General features: G+C 32.4%; 1 protein-coding gene across 2 annotated transcripts in view; it reads left to right on the top strand.

Annotated features, from left to right (window-relative positions):
* Window positions 1-628: 628 nt before the first annotated feature.
* Window positions 629-18,292, top strand: part of LOC132753389 (muscle M-line assembly protein unc-89-like) — a 29,044-nt gene continuing 11,380 nt past the window's right edge. For both annotated transcript variants that reach the window (XM_060743852.1, XM_060743851.1), the window contains exons 1-6: window positions 629-817; window positions 4,873-5,018; window positions 15,519-15,660; window positions 16,074-16,258; window positions 16,489-16,835; window positions 17,867-17,990. In XM_060743852.1, coding sequence (XP_060599835.1) covers window positions 4,877-5,018; window positions 15,519-15,660; window positions 16,074-16,258; window positions 16,489-16,835; window positions 17,867-17,990 — 940 coding nt within the window. In that variant the 5' untranslated portion in view covers window positions 629-817; window positions 4,873-4,876. The remainder of the gene's footprint in view (window positions 818-4,872; window positions 5,019-15,518; window positions 15,661-16,073; window positions 16,259-16,488; window positions 16,836-17,866; window positions 17,991-18,292) is intronic.

The raw sequence follows: 18,292 nt of genomic DNA, 5'->3' as shown, positions 1-18,292 counted from the left end.
GCAAATTACTTTGCGTTCCAAGATTACATTAGGTACTACTGTAAGAAATGTATAACTTTCATAAGTTTTAAAGGGACTCCACTGAGGTTTTTTGACATGACGGGACTGGAAACATTTTCAAGAGATTTATGTAATGTACCATTTGATCTAGGACTTGACCAATAACTTGGGTGCAAATATTCAGATAATTCCCTCATTCCGTTTCCCAAAAATAATAATTTTTATTGTGCAAATTGACCCAAAATGAACAGCGTGGTAACGCTTGGCACTCAAAAATCGATTATTGATTAATTCGATCTGAATATATTTTCTTATTTTTCTTTACAGTTTTTTTTTATTGTTAGTGCTTTGCTTGATCAATGCAAGTATTTCAAATTTCATGTTCTCTCAGAAGAGCTCCTTTATTATAAGAAGTGTATTTTTTCCGAGACTAAAATGTAGGATCAGAGACTGAAATTTAGGATCAGAGACTAAATTTTAGGTAGAGATGGTACTTTAACATATACAAAATATTATACATACTGCATATATACAAACAGACATACTACTAAGCTCTAAGTGAATTGCTCCTATTATCACACAGTTAATTACATTGCTCGGTGTTATATCTGTATCAACCTCTCCCTGATGTTAGTATACGTACGTAACCGAACATCACCGAATGTACGCACGTGCCATGTATTAATTCATGATTGTTACCAGGCTGTGTTACCTATTGGAAATAACACCAACATGATTTCGTCGTGACCTCTGTTAGTTCTAGTGTAGATAAATGTGGATTATAAACGGACTATAACTTTCCAACTTCGTGAGAAGAGTAAGTTGAAATTAATATTACATTTGATATAAATTGAAAATAGTTCCTCTTTATTATTTCGCTTGCAAATCGAATTAATATGAGATATATACATTTGCATTACAAATAACATTCGAGAACAGGAAAAGACAAGAACACAAGAAGGAAAGGAGCATGTTCGATAAACTAGTAGATTGAAAAGATTAGGGAAAAAAAACATGATAAAATTAGAGGACAGAGAGGGGTTGATGGGGGGAGCAATGTCATGTGAAGGGTTTCCTAACATTCTTTAACGTTGTGCCTATTATTTGGATAGGGTAGTGATGCATGGGTTTGATTGTGGTAATGTAATAAAACTTATGGATATACCATTGTTAGATGGTATCATTCCGAAACAGACAAAAATCATGCACATTTATGATCTGACGGCGTTACACAAATGTAGAAAGGGTGTTTTCCAGTTGCCTTTGTAAATGTATTTATGTTGAAATGATATATGTCATTTTGGAGGAAAAGCATTTTTAAAATGTAGTTCTATGTAGATATGATAATTTTTATTTAAAACTGCCTTCATATTGCAGTAAAGCAATACCAGTTTAATGCACTACATTGTTGGTTAAATCAATGTAAAGATGAAGAATTTAATTGACATATGACGTTTAAATGATTCATTTCACCCCTGGTATTAAAATATTGTTAAAGAACTTAATATTGTCTATCATTGCGACAAACTAATGTATAAATAATGTTTGCATTTGGATTAACGTTAAATAAATGTAGAAATGTGATTTTTGCATTGGGTATTATTAATAATAATGGTATGAATAATGAAATATTGTTTTAGTTATGATATTTCCATTGTAGCAATGATATCTCACAGGGAGATTGAACCAATGTAGAAGAGATTATAACATAGAAGAAATGATATTTTCACTGGAGGATAAAAACAAAATAGAAATGGTGTTTTAACTGCGGTATTGAACTAGTGCAGAAATGATATTTTCATTGAGGATAATGACAAAGTAGAAACTGATATTTTCATAGGAGGTTATACCAAAGTTGAAATGATTTTTTCCCCTGGGGAAGAACAATGTAGAAATGATATTTCATCGAGAATTATACCAAAGTAGAAATGATATGTTTACTTTGGAATTATAACAATGTAGAAATGATATTTTCACTAGGGGGTTAGAAAATGTAGAACTGTTTTCACTTTGGGATTAGAACAATGTAGAAATGATATTTTCATTGGGGAAAATACCAAAGTAGAAATATGATATTTTCATTGGGGAATTTTAACAATGTAGAAATGATATTCTTATTATGGGTTTAACCTACGTAGAAATAAAGTTTTGTTGTGAAACTTGTGTAGAAACGTTGCTTTTTTACGGTGATAAAACCAACCTTCCGGTGTGAGGTTGGAGGGGGCGGATAAAACCATTGTAGAAATGGGATATGAATCAATGCCAAAAAATTGTAAAAATATTGCACATTTGATCATGCATTCAGTGGTGTTACAGCATGAATTGCGATACCAAATTTAGATTATAGTTACTAATGAAGTCTTAATACGAAATAATCACTACATTGTTCATATATTGATGAAAAATAAGCTAACATTTTGATGTATTATGAGGATAGATGTAATTTGTAATGATGCTTGACTAGTTTATTTCAGAGAAATTCAAATAGATGTTAAAACGTAAATTAAATACTGCAATTCTTTTAATGTTACCGGTATTCATATAAATAGACATGTAAAGTAAATTAAACGGCTGATATTTCAATTCCTGTGTTCATTGAAGTGTTGACGCCTTTTTTAAAAAAAAATAAAACATTTTGTTCAGATTGGTGCGTAAAGATAATTCATTTTTGCATAACAATTAATAATTTGATAAATAGAATGCGAACGTATAACTTTCGTTTTGGAGCGAACGAAGTTTTTATTCTGATGGCGGTGTGTTTCCACTCAACCATTGATACTTTATACTGCCAGCCTTCTTGAACTTACAATTGAAATTATATAAATGTTGCTGATTATATTCTTTCAGCGATACGAACGGAATATTCCACTTTAACGGATTTATCAAAGTAGGCGATATATTTATAAAGAGGATATTTGTTTAGTTCAGTGTAATATCGAAATATATTTCACCGAGTGAGCATCAAAAGGTATATTTCACGAGTGGCGCAGCCACGAGTGAAATATGAACTTTTGGTGTTCACAAGGTGAAATATAAAGTGGTACTTTGGTTGTTTAGAACCATTAGCTCTTATAATATCGCACATTCTTTATGATTTGCATACATGTGTTAGATAATTTAAAAATATTCAGGTGTAAAATATATGATTTGTCATTGATTACATATATATATTCATTGAAAAACAGCATATGTAAAATATCCAATGAAATCTCTGGGTAATTGTGTAAGGTGTTTATACAGAAACATAGGTAAATGTTAGCTAAATAAGTTCCATATGTTTCTATCTATCTCCGTCTGTTGTGGCGCGTGCAAATATACAGTGGTAGCTAGTTTTTTGTGATCAATTGGTATATTGAGCGACTATCTCTCAGAATATGCGGGTAATATATTGGAATCGTTCCAGGTAACATGCGCCGAGATGTTATTATACGAAGAGAGATAAGCATTGAGTATACTCTTTGTACCGAACAACTGACATGAAAAAATAAGAGTTTTATATACTTTTAATTGCGCGTTTTTTACCGGGTAAACGTCTGCTCAGATGCTATCATGCAGTGCATCGTATTCTTTTTAGAGAACTGAAAACGCGTTCCATAGTTACAGATACTTTAAAAAGATACTCGGCCGAAGTAAAACTGGTTAACATGCAAAATTATGTTATTTCTTAGTTATCAATACAAAAAGAAATGTTAGCAATGCTTGCATAACAATGCATAATAATGAGTTCTTGTAGCTAAGAAAATACCCATTTTGTAAACATTGAAATTAAATCATAGCATATTGATATTGATGATTTTTCAAAGTAGGAGGTGTCCCTTTACTATCCTTTACATTTATTTTATAGTGGCAAAACTATCCCTTACATTTTATCTTAGAGCTATCTTACATTTTACAATAGAATGGTTAGAACTGTCTTTTAGAATGACCAATGAGATTCGCCGATTTCAGTTTGTAATTTTAAAATGACCAATGAAAATTCTTCTTATATTTAGTCCTTCCCTGTTAATTTTACATGAAGTCAAACTCATAACAGGCGGACTTCGTCCGAAAAATAATTAAATTACCGTGGAAAAATGTACATGTACTGGCATGTCCAGCTAGAATGATGTTTCCTTTTCTTATGTTTTTTGTTTGTTTTTGTTTTATTTTTGTAATCATGCGTAGGTTTATATTATAATATTATTAGTTATAATAAGATTATTATTGTTATCTGATTTTTACATTCAATCTTACATATTTATTTTAATGTCACGAAAAAAACTTTATATATACTTTAAAAGTTACTGAATGTATATAGAGATACACATTGATGTTATTTTAATGTCCGTCTCTTTATATATAAATGTCCATCTTTGTATACATAAATACCCGTCTCTGCAGGTATATATAAATGTCCGTCTCTGTATATTTAAATGCCCGTCTCTGTATATTGAATTGTCTGTCTCTGTATATTTAAATGCCCGTCCCTGACTATTTAATTAAATGCCCGTCTCTGTATATTTTGATGCCCGTCTCTGTATATTTAAATGTTCGTCTCTGTATATTTTGATGCCCGTCTCTGTATATTTAAATGTTCGTCTCTGTATATTTTAATGCCCGTCTCTGTATATTTAATTGTCCTTCTATGTATATTTTGATGCTTGTCTATGTATATCATAATGCCCGTCTCTGTATATTGAATTGTCCGTCTCTGTATATATAATGCCCGTCTATGTACATGTATGTAATGTATAAATGTCTGACTCTACATATTTAAATACCAGTTTTTTCTGTTTTTTATACTGCCCGTCTCTGTACATATATAATGCCCGTCTCTGTATATATAAATGTCTGACTCTGCATAATAAATGCTCGTCTCTGTATATATAACAGGAGGATGGGGCCCAACGAGGAGAAGCAGACGTGTATTTACACTTTAACAACAGACAAGGCGTTACCGGAAGACAATGGTTTATGGAAATGTGAGGTAACCAACAGTCATGGAGTGACGTCTGCTACATGCACAGTCAGAGTGTTAGGTAAACCGCTAACAACAATATTTAGTCCTTGAAAGGGTATACAGGTTTAGTTGGCTGTCTGTAATTGGCAAACTATTTATTCGTAGCTGAAGGAAAAAAGCACTATTTGGAATTATTGAATATTAATGTACTTAATTTGACAGACTGACGATTTGTAAACTTTCAGTTAAAAATATGACTTGACCCGCGTATCGGTAAATGTAATAAATGTAATAAAATGGTAGTTAGATATTTTGCTAGGGAACGTTTCATTTTGTTTTTAATATAAACAAAGTGCATTAAATAACAAAGTTACTTTTTGCTGAAACTGTTTCTAGATATGGTCATAAGAATTCGAAAACAACATGACTTTTCGGTATTCTGAAGGTTTTACAGTACACTTACACAGTATCTCATTGCCAGCGTACATACTTAATTAAAAAATATTGGCACCGGTGATTTGAAGTCAACAATACACTGGATATTTCTGGAAAGGACAAGATGGCGAAAGGGGATGCAAGACTAATGGGGAAATGAAAGTTTTATTCAGAATGAGGGTACATGAATACATGTACAGGGCCTATATAAACTAGCCTGTACAGTTTTTACTAGTTAAATACAATGGTTGATAAAAAGAAGAAGAAAAGAAATTTAGTGCTACTTTCTGCACAAGGAACTCTTTGATATCAATACGCCAGTAATTTGTCCATTGTTGTCACACGAAAGCAGCTGTAAAATGGTCATTTTGTGGCGCAACTTTGCCGCTGTACATGCACATGTGCACAAAAGCCGAGGAGTTACCGATAAATTTCAAATAGCCCCCTTTTGAAATGTACTAACGCTGATAAAATGTCTTTAAAGGAAATTTCATTTACTGCTGTGCCTTAGTATCATACATGTCTACTATTTAATTGCTACATACTTGTATACCATCATAGGTAATTATGAATTATAAACATTATTATCATTTATTTTATGCTTTTCAGTGGATTACTGATTTATCCGTGAAAAATATATTTGATAATTTCACAGTGAAAATTATCAAAATATAATTTCACTTTTTTCAATGACGAAACTACTTTTTTAAGATTTTCCCCATGTGGTACCTCAATTTTATTTTTACTGACAATTCTGACAATGTCAGGCTGTTAAAAGAAATAGCAAAGCTTAAATAGATAAATAACTTAAATATCAAAAGTAATAAAGAGAGAAAACTTACTTCTATTCATTCAAATTCCAATCACCAAATTTCGTCTCTAATTTTTTTGTTTCGTTTTTACAGTCTGAAAAATACATTCCTTTCCCATGCAGAACTGCTCTTGATGACATTTGGGCATATTAAAGTATCCTACGAGCAATAACTGCCGTATGCTTTATGAAAAATTGAAAAGCATTGACAGTCATCACTCGTAGAATAAGTAAAACAACCCAGCGTTCCTTAACAAGCTTCCAAGTTTTCCATTTTCCTAGCTCCTTTTCTGATAGTCCAATATATTAGACGTTACAGGCTTGTTATAGTTTATGTCGGTCAAGCCTGACGTCTAATAGCTATTGCTCAAAAACGCATAGCATCATAAAAAATTTAAAAAATGTCTATTGTCTTGCCTTTCAAGCTTTATTCAAAAGCTTATCTTATTTTCTTTCAATTTCATGCTCAATCATACACAAAAACTCCCAAACAATGTACTTTTCAATTTAAAATAAAATATGAACATCAATCTATTTTTGTCTATCAGCCATACTGGTTATGCAAGGTGCTTTACAGATTGATTCCAAATTTTTGAACGGAAAAATATATACTAACACACTGACGGTGCATGGGCAATTATTTCGTTAAAAAAAATATTCCGTTAGATTGTTCTGACTCAGTTAAACGCTTGCATTTGAATTAGCCAATCAGATTTCGCGCACTTTATGGCCGCCATTTGTTTATCGGATGTAAAAAGAATTGAAATACATGAGAGGATTTAATCATGATTTTTCGGATGTGACAGTTTAATTATTTTGACAAAAGGTATTTAGTTTTGTTCATAAATTGGTCAAAACTTATGTAAATACACGCCGTCTTCATTGTTTTTCGTTCCGCCCGATTTTCTGGCGGAAGATGCTATGGGTTTTTGAGCAATTTCGATATGACGTTGCTTTGCCCAGAAGCAAAAATATCTCAAAGCGACGTCATATTTATAGGACTACTTTTCTGAATGTTTTCACTTCTGTCAACATTTATTTTTTGCCTGTTACAATCCTCAAATAAGTTTTCTTTCTTTTAAAAAGGTGTATGACTAACAAATCCAAATTATATCCCTCTGAATCTGACACAATTATTTTCCTCCCATGAAATACACAACTTTAAAAAATGGCTGCCGCTTACATTTTACAAAGCCAGGTCTAATATAAATTTGCAGTAAGTAACAGAAATATGGATGGATGGTTGGACTTTTTCTCCTACAAGAATTGTTTGTTTTCATTATTAAAACAAGCAATCATTCATATTTTTTTAATAAAATGAATAAATATCACCGTCATTTAACCTTGATTGGCGGACTTATTTTTCAGCTCAAGACTTCTTGTTTTTAATGAGAAATTCCGTCTAAATGGGGCTCTCAATGGGGGAAACAAATTTTAATATTAACGTTAAAATTATGGAAATTTCGTTTTAACTTGTTTTTAAGCATAAAATAAAAAGAAAATTTGTCTGTTTGTTGTGTAAGATGTAATTTTATTTCATCTCGTGAACTTTAATAAAGTTTCCTTTTAAAAGGAAAGGCTTGCACAGTTGTGCCTTCATAAAGTGTTTATTTAGTTGTTTTTTTTTTGTTTTTTTTTTGTAAAAACGAATATTTTTTGTCAAAACGATTTGAAATCTATTCTCTATTGTATAAAACTTATAAAGAAAATAATCAATCATAAAAATACTAACTATTCTATCATACTGAAAAGGAAACAAGTGTGCACATTTCATTTCCAGAGAAATCATTCGTTTTGGCAGTTGCTAATTTCATTTATATAGCATCTTTATGGACAAGTAAATGCACTAAAATACTTCGTTACGTGGTACCAATTAATAAGCATGTATCAACTATGTTACACAACCACAGATACGGTAAGGTTAATGATATGCATGGGCTATTTTTAGATTACCTCACTGCGTTCATTAGATCTTAATATAACTCGATCATGCACTAATATTCTCTGTGATTTGGTAAGCAAGACCACCCTTTGGACACGTAACCATCCTCTATTGTATAAGGTATATATGTTAATATACAAAACTAATACAGACAAAAACAATTATAAAAGAAACTAACTTTTGCGTCTTGAAAAAGAATTGAAACGTAACAATTTCGTTTATAATTTATTACGGTTTAAACCGATAAATCAAGTAAAAATAGAAATCCTATTTATATAAATAAACTGGGATTACCGAAGTAACTAAAATAGCTTAGATTTCCGTAATATTACTTCGTCTGATTCCGGAGTATGACGGAATCGCCCGAATTGTCACGATTGCAATCGGAACTACATCGGCTATAATCATTAAACCGAAGAGTGACGGAAAGGGCCAAAAAGTTGCGATTGGCACGATTGCAGCTGGTTTCTCGTTCAATCATGCACTAACAAATGTAAGCAGGAAACCACCTAACCGGAACAAGTTTTCCAAAACAAATGGGCTTGCAGCCGTGGCTGCAAGCCAAAAACAGTATTCTCACTCTAGGCTACGCCACTCGTGAGAATACTGTTTTTAAAGCCCACTCGATGAAATAAAATTTCATCTTACACACACACAAACAAACAAATATCCTCTATGTATTATATTCGACTGATGAAATTAATATACGATAACTTGGTTAGCAGAATATTTCCTCCCTCACCAATAGCTTGATACGGACATAAGGAACAGACCCTATTGATCATAATAATAGGGTCTGTTCCTTATGTCCGTATCAAGCTATTGGTGATGAATTTCACTACAGTAAAAACTCGCTAATGAGACCAATGAAGGGACTTAACAAATCTGGTCTTAATAGCGGGTTGGTCTCATTAATGAGTTTGGCCAAACAAAAAACTAGGCAATATATTAAGGGATACCATGTACTGTACACATGCTTAATTCTGGGCTAACCTATTTCAAATGAGAAGATATAAAGCATACACTATTATTTTTTTTATTTTCATTTCTTTTCTTTTACTTTTTAACATTATAAAATTTGTAAACTTCTTAAGAGGTACAAAATGTATTATGAATGTCTTATGTACTTATTTGAGTGTTCGTACTGTAAATCTCTTCTTCCCAGGTTTTACATTCATCCCAAAATTTTTAAACTTGACACATTAATGAATACTAGTAGTTGTGATAAAAAGATTCTACTAAAATTATCTTTATTTTGTAAAAAACATTATGTTAAAATTTAGATAATTAATACTTCTCATTCTCCGTTCCCATTTGTTACAATATAAAATACATGTATTGAATTCAGTACTTGAAATGAACAATATGATCTCCTTTTTTGTTTATTTAGCTAGTCATAATCTTATATTGGGATATTAGTGATTTTTGACTGTTATTTTTCTGTTTGTTTGTTGTTATAACCAGTTGCATATTATATGCCTTGGTTTAATAAAAACTGAAACTGAAACTTTGTTCACCAAAGATCAATGCGCTTTCAAATCAAAGAGCTGCAAGCTCTGTGGTATTTTCTGATCTTTGCAATCTAAATCGCACTGTATATCTGTATTATTTTCCTGTATAAGTTTATTTTTATGTACTATAATTCTTCTTGCAGGGCACCAGTTTGATACATACGGAATTTTGCATGACTAGAGTTGCATCAAAAATCATTTATGTTCATTTGTATGACAGCCACACTTTATCCTAGCATAACGTGGCTACTTCCTTAACAAAGAAACTTTAAAAAAAAAAAATAAAAAAATAGTTGCCTTGAATGGGATTTGAACCCCAGACCTCTGACACTCTAAAAGAGCGCGTTACCCCTGCACCACGGAGAAGTTATACGAAGGGCCTGACTAAAATCAAGTAATACTAAATTAAGAATTTCCATTGCATTTCGGGTTTGTAATCCTTATCAATTTCGATTTTATTTTTTCAGTTTGTTTTAGTTTTGATTCTATTACCAGTACATTATGCATAATTAAAAAGACCAAAAAAAGAAAACAAAATAAAACATGTCACACGCTGGTTTTTGAACTCCGATTTCTTGGGTGACAGTCATCAACAACATCCTCTAGGCCAGAGAGTCTATTACAATAAGTGTTGTTAAAAATAAATTCTACCGTTAAACTACTATCTGTAATCGTTTGTCCATCAATGTGAAGTAATCTTTTGTCCATCAATGTGAGGTTATCTTTTTTCCATCAATGCGAGGTAATCTTTTGTCCATCGATGCGAGGTAATCTTTTGTCCATCGATGCGAGGTTATCTTTTGTCCATCGATGTGAAGTAATCTTTTGTCCATCGATGTGGTGTTATCTTTTGTCCATCGATGTGGGGTTACCTTTTGTCCATCGATGTGAGTTTATCTTTTGTCCATCGATGCGAAGTAATCTTTTGTCCATCGATGTGGGGTTATCTTTTGTCCATTGATGTGGGTTTATCTTTTGTCCATCGATGTGAAGTAATCTTTTGTCCATCGATGTGGGGTTATCTTTTGTCCATTGGTGTGGGTTTATCTTTTGTCCATCGATGTGAAGTAATCTTTTGTCCATCGATGTGGGGTTATCTTTTGTCCATTGATGTGGGTTTATCTTTTGTCCATCGATGTAAGTAATCTTTTGTCTATCGATGTCAGGTAATCTTTTGTCCATCAATGTGAAGTACTCTTTTGTCAATCAATGTGTGGAAATATTTTTTCTATTCGGTTAAAAGGTGGTGACTACAGGTTAAATGTAAACAAAACAATGTTGTATTTTGGCTAAATTATAGCGATGCAAATGTGAAATTCGTATAATTGAGTTACTGTTGCATTCATGAAGGATATGGAATTTTATTAAAATATGTAAGTTTGAATTTGAATGTTGCATAAAGAGGTTATCTTGAACTTTTAGAAATTGAATGTGTGGAGAGACTTTTTGTGAGCAATTTGTGAGCGCAAAATAGCCTGAGGGTCTACTGTCCCTGACAAAATTTGCGGTCACGCATGACTGAGCCGCTATCGGCTTTAATATGCTTTTGTTGAACAGTGTGATATTTATATATTTATGGAAGATTTATGTTGAAATTATTTATGTATCATGATGAGCTCAAATGAAAGCAAGAAAACGCTACCAGTGACAATATTGACAATCAACCTAATTACCCAGTTTTTAAACAAAAAGGTAAAAAGACTTAAACTAAAAACCTCAATCTAATAGCACGCCCAAAAATAATTGCATTATGGACGACAGCTCGGTGTATAATACTTCTGCATGTTTAAAGGAAACTTTATACGAAACAAAATTTGAAAAGCAGCTGGCAGACATCAGTATTCAATTATCAACACTCCTATCAAAAGATGATACCACTTTCATAAAGAAAATTATCGAAGATAAAATGAATGAAATGAAAGTAAGTTTCCTTAGTGCAATGACTAAGAGAGTAGAGGTTCTCGAACATGACGTCCATACACAAGCTCAGACAATTGAAAAACTAGAACAAAAGATTTAATTATAAATGAACTCAAAGAAAAAGATCAGTCACTATACGAAAGAATTAAAAACAGATGAATTTTGCTGTGAAAAATTTGAAAACGAGTCCGAACAATACAGTCGCAGAAATAGTGTTCGAATCTTTGGCGTTACGGACGATTGCAAAAATTATTACACACAATAAAAAGCAAATCAGATCTTGTTCTGCAGAAAGCAGATATTGTCATCAGCCACAGACTTGGAAAATACAAAGTCGGCAAGCATAGGCCAATTATAGTTAAATTTGTAAGAGACAAACAAAAGTCGAACTTTTCAACAGGTCAAAACAACTGAAAGAACATAAGATTTATGTCAACGAAGATTTGACGAAAATGAACGCGGACATGTTGGCATCCTGTCGTGTAAAAGACAAGTCAAATGTTGAAAAAGCGTGGTCTTTTGAAGGAAACATTTACGTGAAATATGCATCACAGGGATTTGCTACGCAATTGCAATTAAACTACCGCTATTGGTTAAATCTTCCGTGGCCGGAAAAGGATAAAACACATGCTCAGGATTTAAGCAAAAGCCAAGGATACTCAACTACATCTAAACAGTCATATAGTTCTATGCCTCAAACAACAATCCAGACCCCTACGCAGTATTCCAAACCAGGACTGTCTTATGCAGCCGCGGCCAAATGACCTATCACTTATTTTCAAAAAGAAAAACATATTGTTTTCACAAACAAGTGAATCGTTACGTGATTAAAGTTAATTCCCTTTGACCGATTTCTTCATCCTGTATGCAGAATGTGCTATATAAACAATAAACTAAAATGATGACAACGACGAAGATCTTGTTTCTTATTACGTATAAAAAATACTAAAGTTCTCTTGTTTTTTTCTGTAAATACAGGACTGGTTATCGTCCTATGGTGTAGAATATTATCTTATTTCAGCCGTGGCTACCGACGCTGATGATAACTTGATATTGTTAATATTGTTTTTATTTCTTTCTTTTCTTTCCTTTTTGCCATCTGTCAAGTAGCTTTTTAAAAACCTGTCAATTTTGTTTATTCATACTATCTTTTTCACCTGTCGAGTAAATTGTCATTTGGTGGAAGCTACTCATCAATACTTTTTTGTCACATGTCGAGTATCTTTGACAATCAAATTGTATGTTGTTTAGACATATTATCATTGTGTCACTTGTCTAGTAGCTTTTTTAAACGACCACCAATATTGTTTATACATGTACATTAAATCATTGTGTCACCTATCGAGTAGCTTTTAAAAGACCATCGGTGTTGTTTATACATATAATCATTGTGTGACCTATCGAGTAGCTGTTTAAATGATCATCAATGTTTGTTTATACATACAATCAATCATTGTATGAACTGTCAAGTAGCTTTCTAAAAGAGATGGAAATTACAGATTGGAAATGATGCAAATACTTTTTGATCTGTTACATTTTTAAATGAAAGGGCTGCAAGCTCTGTGGTATTTTCTGATCTTTGCAATCTAAATCGTACTGTATATCTGTATGTATTTTCCTGTATTAGTTTATTTTTATATACTATAATTCACCTTGCATGGCACCGAGATGCAGCGACTGCGTTTGGATTTTTTACTTTAACAGTTTGAGTTTGATACATACGGAACTATGCATGACTAGAGTTGCATCAAAATTCATTTATGTTCATTGTTTTTGACAGCCACACTTTATCCTTTTATCCTTGCATATCGTGGCTACTTCCTTAATAAAAAAAAAGTTGCCTCGACTGGGATTTGAACCCCAGACCTCTCACACCCTAAACGAGCGCGTTACCCTTGCACCACGAAAATGTTTAACGAAAACAGCCTGAATAAAATCAAATAATTCTAATTTTAGAATATCCATTCCCACAGATATATAAATCTTATATTTAGCTCCATGGTAATCCTTATTAATTTCGAGGTATTTTCTTCACGATATACCTGTTGTCTAAAATTGATGTAAATAATTTAGCGAAAATCTTCTCCCCAAAACAGTCCGACATGTATATATTCCACTACTCGACAGTGTAATACGCTCTGAGGTATTCGGTAATCGACATCGCTAAAAATAGCATTTTCATATTCATCCGCGTAATTGGTGAATTGACAATTCTATAAGCCAACGCTACTTTTAAACTTTGAATGCGTTGTAATTTGTTTGATACTTGTAACAAAATAAAAATATTTCTTTCTTTAACATCGCTAGTTTTAAGCTGTTTTGAGAACTACTTGTTGTTAGGTTTGTCGTGAAAATTCTGTTTCAGAGATTGAATGTCCGCATTGAATTTTCTGATCTGCGATCAGAAAATACAAAAAAGAATACATGTAAGTATCTGCATGCATACTTCTTGAAATTGGCCATTATCGCAAGCTATTTGCAGCGTATTTTCAACATCAAGTAAGGTCGATCAAAAATGCCATCAAATATTTCTCGGAATATGAACGAATATTGATAATAATTATGAAGATAAATGCACGCTGGATACAAAGATCCAAAGTTCTAAATAAAATCTTAATTATTAGACTTTACATGTCAGATTTTAAGAAATTGGCGACGGGAATTTTAAATGGAATGAGTGAGTTTTAAAACAGAAAATAAACATAAATAGGAGTACAAGTTGAATGTCTTTTGGCTTGTTTCACTGATATTTTTACTTGTATGTGAGGCCTGGGGGAAATCACGAATTTGGATAACGCGGAAAAATACAAATTAATTAAAGACGGACAATGTCGTGTGATCAATGCCATGATATGTCTGGAGAATAACATGGCATGATTGTATTCTCCTTTTTTAAACGAAATTGAAATTACAATGACAACACTCCACGCATTTAAGTTTTAATGCAAGGGTTTCTCAGAAGCAAAGTATCTAGCTAATATTATGGTATTTAAACGGCACAGACAAAATCAGAACATAAACACATGTACTAAAAAACGAGGATTCTTTTATTAGTTGGCAAAACTCTGCAAGAATGTTGTACCTATGCATTAGCTCGTCAAAGAAACAAACAATCAATTTGGAATTTTGTATCACCAGTCTTCATGTCATTATTAATCTATTTACGCCAGGAATCTGTGACATACAGTCCTGAAAATAATACTTGTTCTTATATCCTGAACATTACACAACATGAAACCAAACAACTGCCAGGAAGTTGGCGAGTGATACGTGTGATTTAATTCTGTAGGCTAGCTGAATGAAATTTATAATGATTTGTTCCCCAAAAGACGTTATTCCTATTCTTTTTTTCCTGCAAAAATATGTTTTAAAGCATATTTCAAGAAGAGTATATGCCCTTATTTACAACGTACCATATAATGTCTATCAAATGACGTATGATCATTTATTGTTGAATAAATGGTGTTGTTTGCCCAAACATTTCTTATATCATTCTACATTTAGGTACGGGGATAAAGAAAGCAACTCAATAAATGATTAACAGGCCACAACTTGTGACCCAAACGCATGTCCAGCGAGCTTTCTCCCAGTACATACATTCTCTGTATCTATAAAACATTTCTTGGAAAAAATGTTGATGGAGTGAGTCCTAGGGGATTTTTTATGAATGTTAATGTGATGACAAATAATATTTGGTTCCATAACAATTTATTATTTGCTATAGATAGCTAATATCGGAAATTACCTGTATATATGAAACTTACCAACAACAAATAAAAAAGATTTTTTTTAAGAATAAGGAACAATTATAAATTTGCAAATGATTTAAAAGGTTAAATTTCCACATCTTCAGATCAATTTTCAAGACGATCAAAGTAAATAGCCTTTTTTTACATTTATTTATTAACAAAATTTATATAGATTTGGCCTTCACATATGAATATGCATTATTTTTTTCAGACACAGACGCCTGCGCAGACGACACTGAAGTAAAGGGCTTGCCTCGTTTCGTCGAGACGATTGAAAATGTTATTGCTACCGAGGACAAAGACTGCGTGTTTCGTTGTAAAACTAACCCAGCTGAGGTCTTTGATGTGAAATGGTTAGTACAAGACTAAACTATAATGAAACAGTGCTAAGTTGGTTTACAAAAATGATTGTCCTCTTGATACAAATAACATTTTCGTAAATTCTGTGTAGTTGTACCCATTGAGTATCATTTAATCAAACTTTGTTTCTCTAAGTTGCCGGATTTATTTGGTATATATGTGTGGATTTGTTCTACATGCACAGTGTGATCAAATATAATGCTTTTGAATTTTGATATTGTTTTCTGAATTATTATATACATTTTCATCAGAACTTATACTAGTTTCTCACTAACTAATCATAGTAAAATCCACTTCTGTATATGGAGCTCTGTAATGAAAGTCCCGACATTGCAAATATTTACATTTGTTTTCATGTTTCTTGCCGAGCTAATTAGCCTTTTAAAAGAAAATTATCTGTCCGAAGGTACCGCAATGACATTCCAATCGTGGGTTCTATGCCTGGAATGGAAAGGTATTACATTTCGTCAGAAGAAGGGGTCCAAACACTTGAAATCAGAAGAACAAGACCACGTGACGTAGGTGTATACAAATGTAAAATTTACAACAAAATGGGATGGACATCATGTGATGCAAAACTGTTTGTTGAAGGTGACTAGAATATTTGCTTCGTAGCTTGTATATATAATTTTCAACTTTCATTTCGTGATCATAACTACTCTTTAGTGTTTCGCCGATTATCATATTTACTAACAGAGAATTTGAAAAAGTAACATTTTAACATTTTGTTTTTAAAATGAAAGATATCCAGTGTGAATTTACTTATTTTTTTTAAAGATTTAGATAAAACTTGATTGTCACCACCATTCTTCTTTTTAAAGATCCATCGGGTAAACTTGACGTTGTGAAATACACGCGGTCATATGAATATGCCTTGGTGGACTCCATAAAATCCCGGAAAGCCCTTGAAATTAACGATCGAGGATTCAACGAAGCTGACGTTCTTCTAAGTTCAATAAGTGACACAGACACTATGAAGAAATTTCTAATAAAATGGCAGCTAGATAAAGACCAAAATCTGTGTTTTCCAATTCACTTGAAGAACAAATGTGCTGTGGAAGGCTCATTAACCGTTCTTAGTTGTTTAATGACCGGAAAACATCCTGCCGATGTCAGATGGTACAGGAACAATATAGAAATATTTGACGGCTTTAAATATTATTTGAAGGTAAATCAGATTCTAGAGTCTATATAGTCCTAAAATCCATTTTATTTGGTGGGTGTCGTTTAAATCATTGATGATTTTGAAGTTCTAAGTATTGATATTTTTTTTCAATTTGATATGTATTTGTCTAATCTATTGATTTTGGTTTTCAATTTAAAAAAAAACAAACTTTTTTTGGTTCTCGATTTCATAATATTTTAGTTAACTGTATACAAGATTCATTTGATATTGATTTAAAATGTAACCTCCATATTTAATAGAAAATTGTGACAGTTTCTATCTGAGGATTTTATTCGCATATCTCATTATTTCGTTTTTAGTATGTGAATGTTATCTTAATCGATATTTTATTTGCTTTTATGTTGCTGTACTGTATATATGTAATATAATTATGTATGAGATGTCTTTTTTTCTTTTTTTGTGATAAAATACTTTATGTGATTTTTGAAGTAATTACGTGTACGCTGCAAGTGCTTAAATAAGGATTGCAGTCTGTGTATTTCAGATACTGCTTTCATTATATCTAAGGCGTGTTCTATCTATAACAATTAGCAAATGTTTTAATGATTTTATCTGGTATATTCAATAGTTGGTTTTAAAACCGAATCAGATTCCGTGTTTTCTTTAATTCATTATTATAGGCGTTGTGCGACTTTCTTTTCTCGTTGTGAAACATAAATTTGTTATACTTGATTTAAAAATTAGTACAGAAGATAACAACTGCATCATTGCCGCCGTCATCATCATCATCACCATAGTTACTATTACATGTACTATAATTGAGCGACGCCATGACAAAACCAACGTAATGCGTTTGCGACCAGCATGGATCCAGACCAGCCTGCGCGTCCGCGCAGTCTGATCTGGATCCATACTGTTCGCTTACCAACCCTATTACAAGTAGAGAAACTGATAGCGAACAACATGGATCCTGATCAGACTGCGCGGATGCGCAGGCTGGTCTGGATCCATGCTGGTCGTAAACGCATTACGTTGGTTTTGTCGTGACGCGGCTCAATTATCATTTTTTTCAGTGTTTACAAGGTATTTTAAGCCTAACAATTCCAAACACGGAAATAACAGACACGGGAAACTACACATGCGTTGTTAAAAACAGACAAGGAAAGATTTATTCTTCCTGCTACCTTCAAGTTGAACGTAAGTGCATCATTTTTTCTTGTATAAATCCATGTACTTATGTTTATTCAGAAAACAACTCACACTGGCCATTATATTCGTGTTTTTTATAAAGGATAAAATAGTTTAATAGTTGCTTACACGCAATTTTCTTCGAGTAATGCCCCCTTTTTTGGAAGAAAATCAGTGCGTTTTCTCATTGAAGCATACATGGCATAGCAAAATAGAATTGTTTAAAAGTTTGAATAATAACTAAATAACTTGAAATAAAATAAGGTGTCGATGTGCTGGACTATTTAAAAACACTCTCAGGTGTTCTATAC

Source organism: Ruditapes philippinarum, unplaced genomic scaffold (genome assembly GCF_026571515.1).
Source record: "Ruditapes philippinarum isolate M1 unplaced genomic scaffold, ASM2657151v2 ctg4_1_1_1_1, whole genome shotgun sequence".
Classification (NCBI taxonomy): Eukaryota; Metazoa; Mollusca; class Bivalvia; order Venerida; family Veneridae; genus Ruditapes; species Ruditapes philippinarum.
The sequence above is the reverse complement of the archived record's forward strand: the minus strand, read 5'-3'. Positions and strand labels throughout refer to the sequence as shown.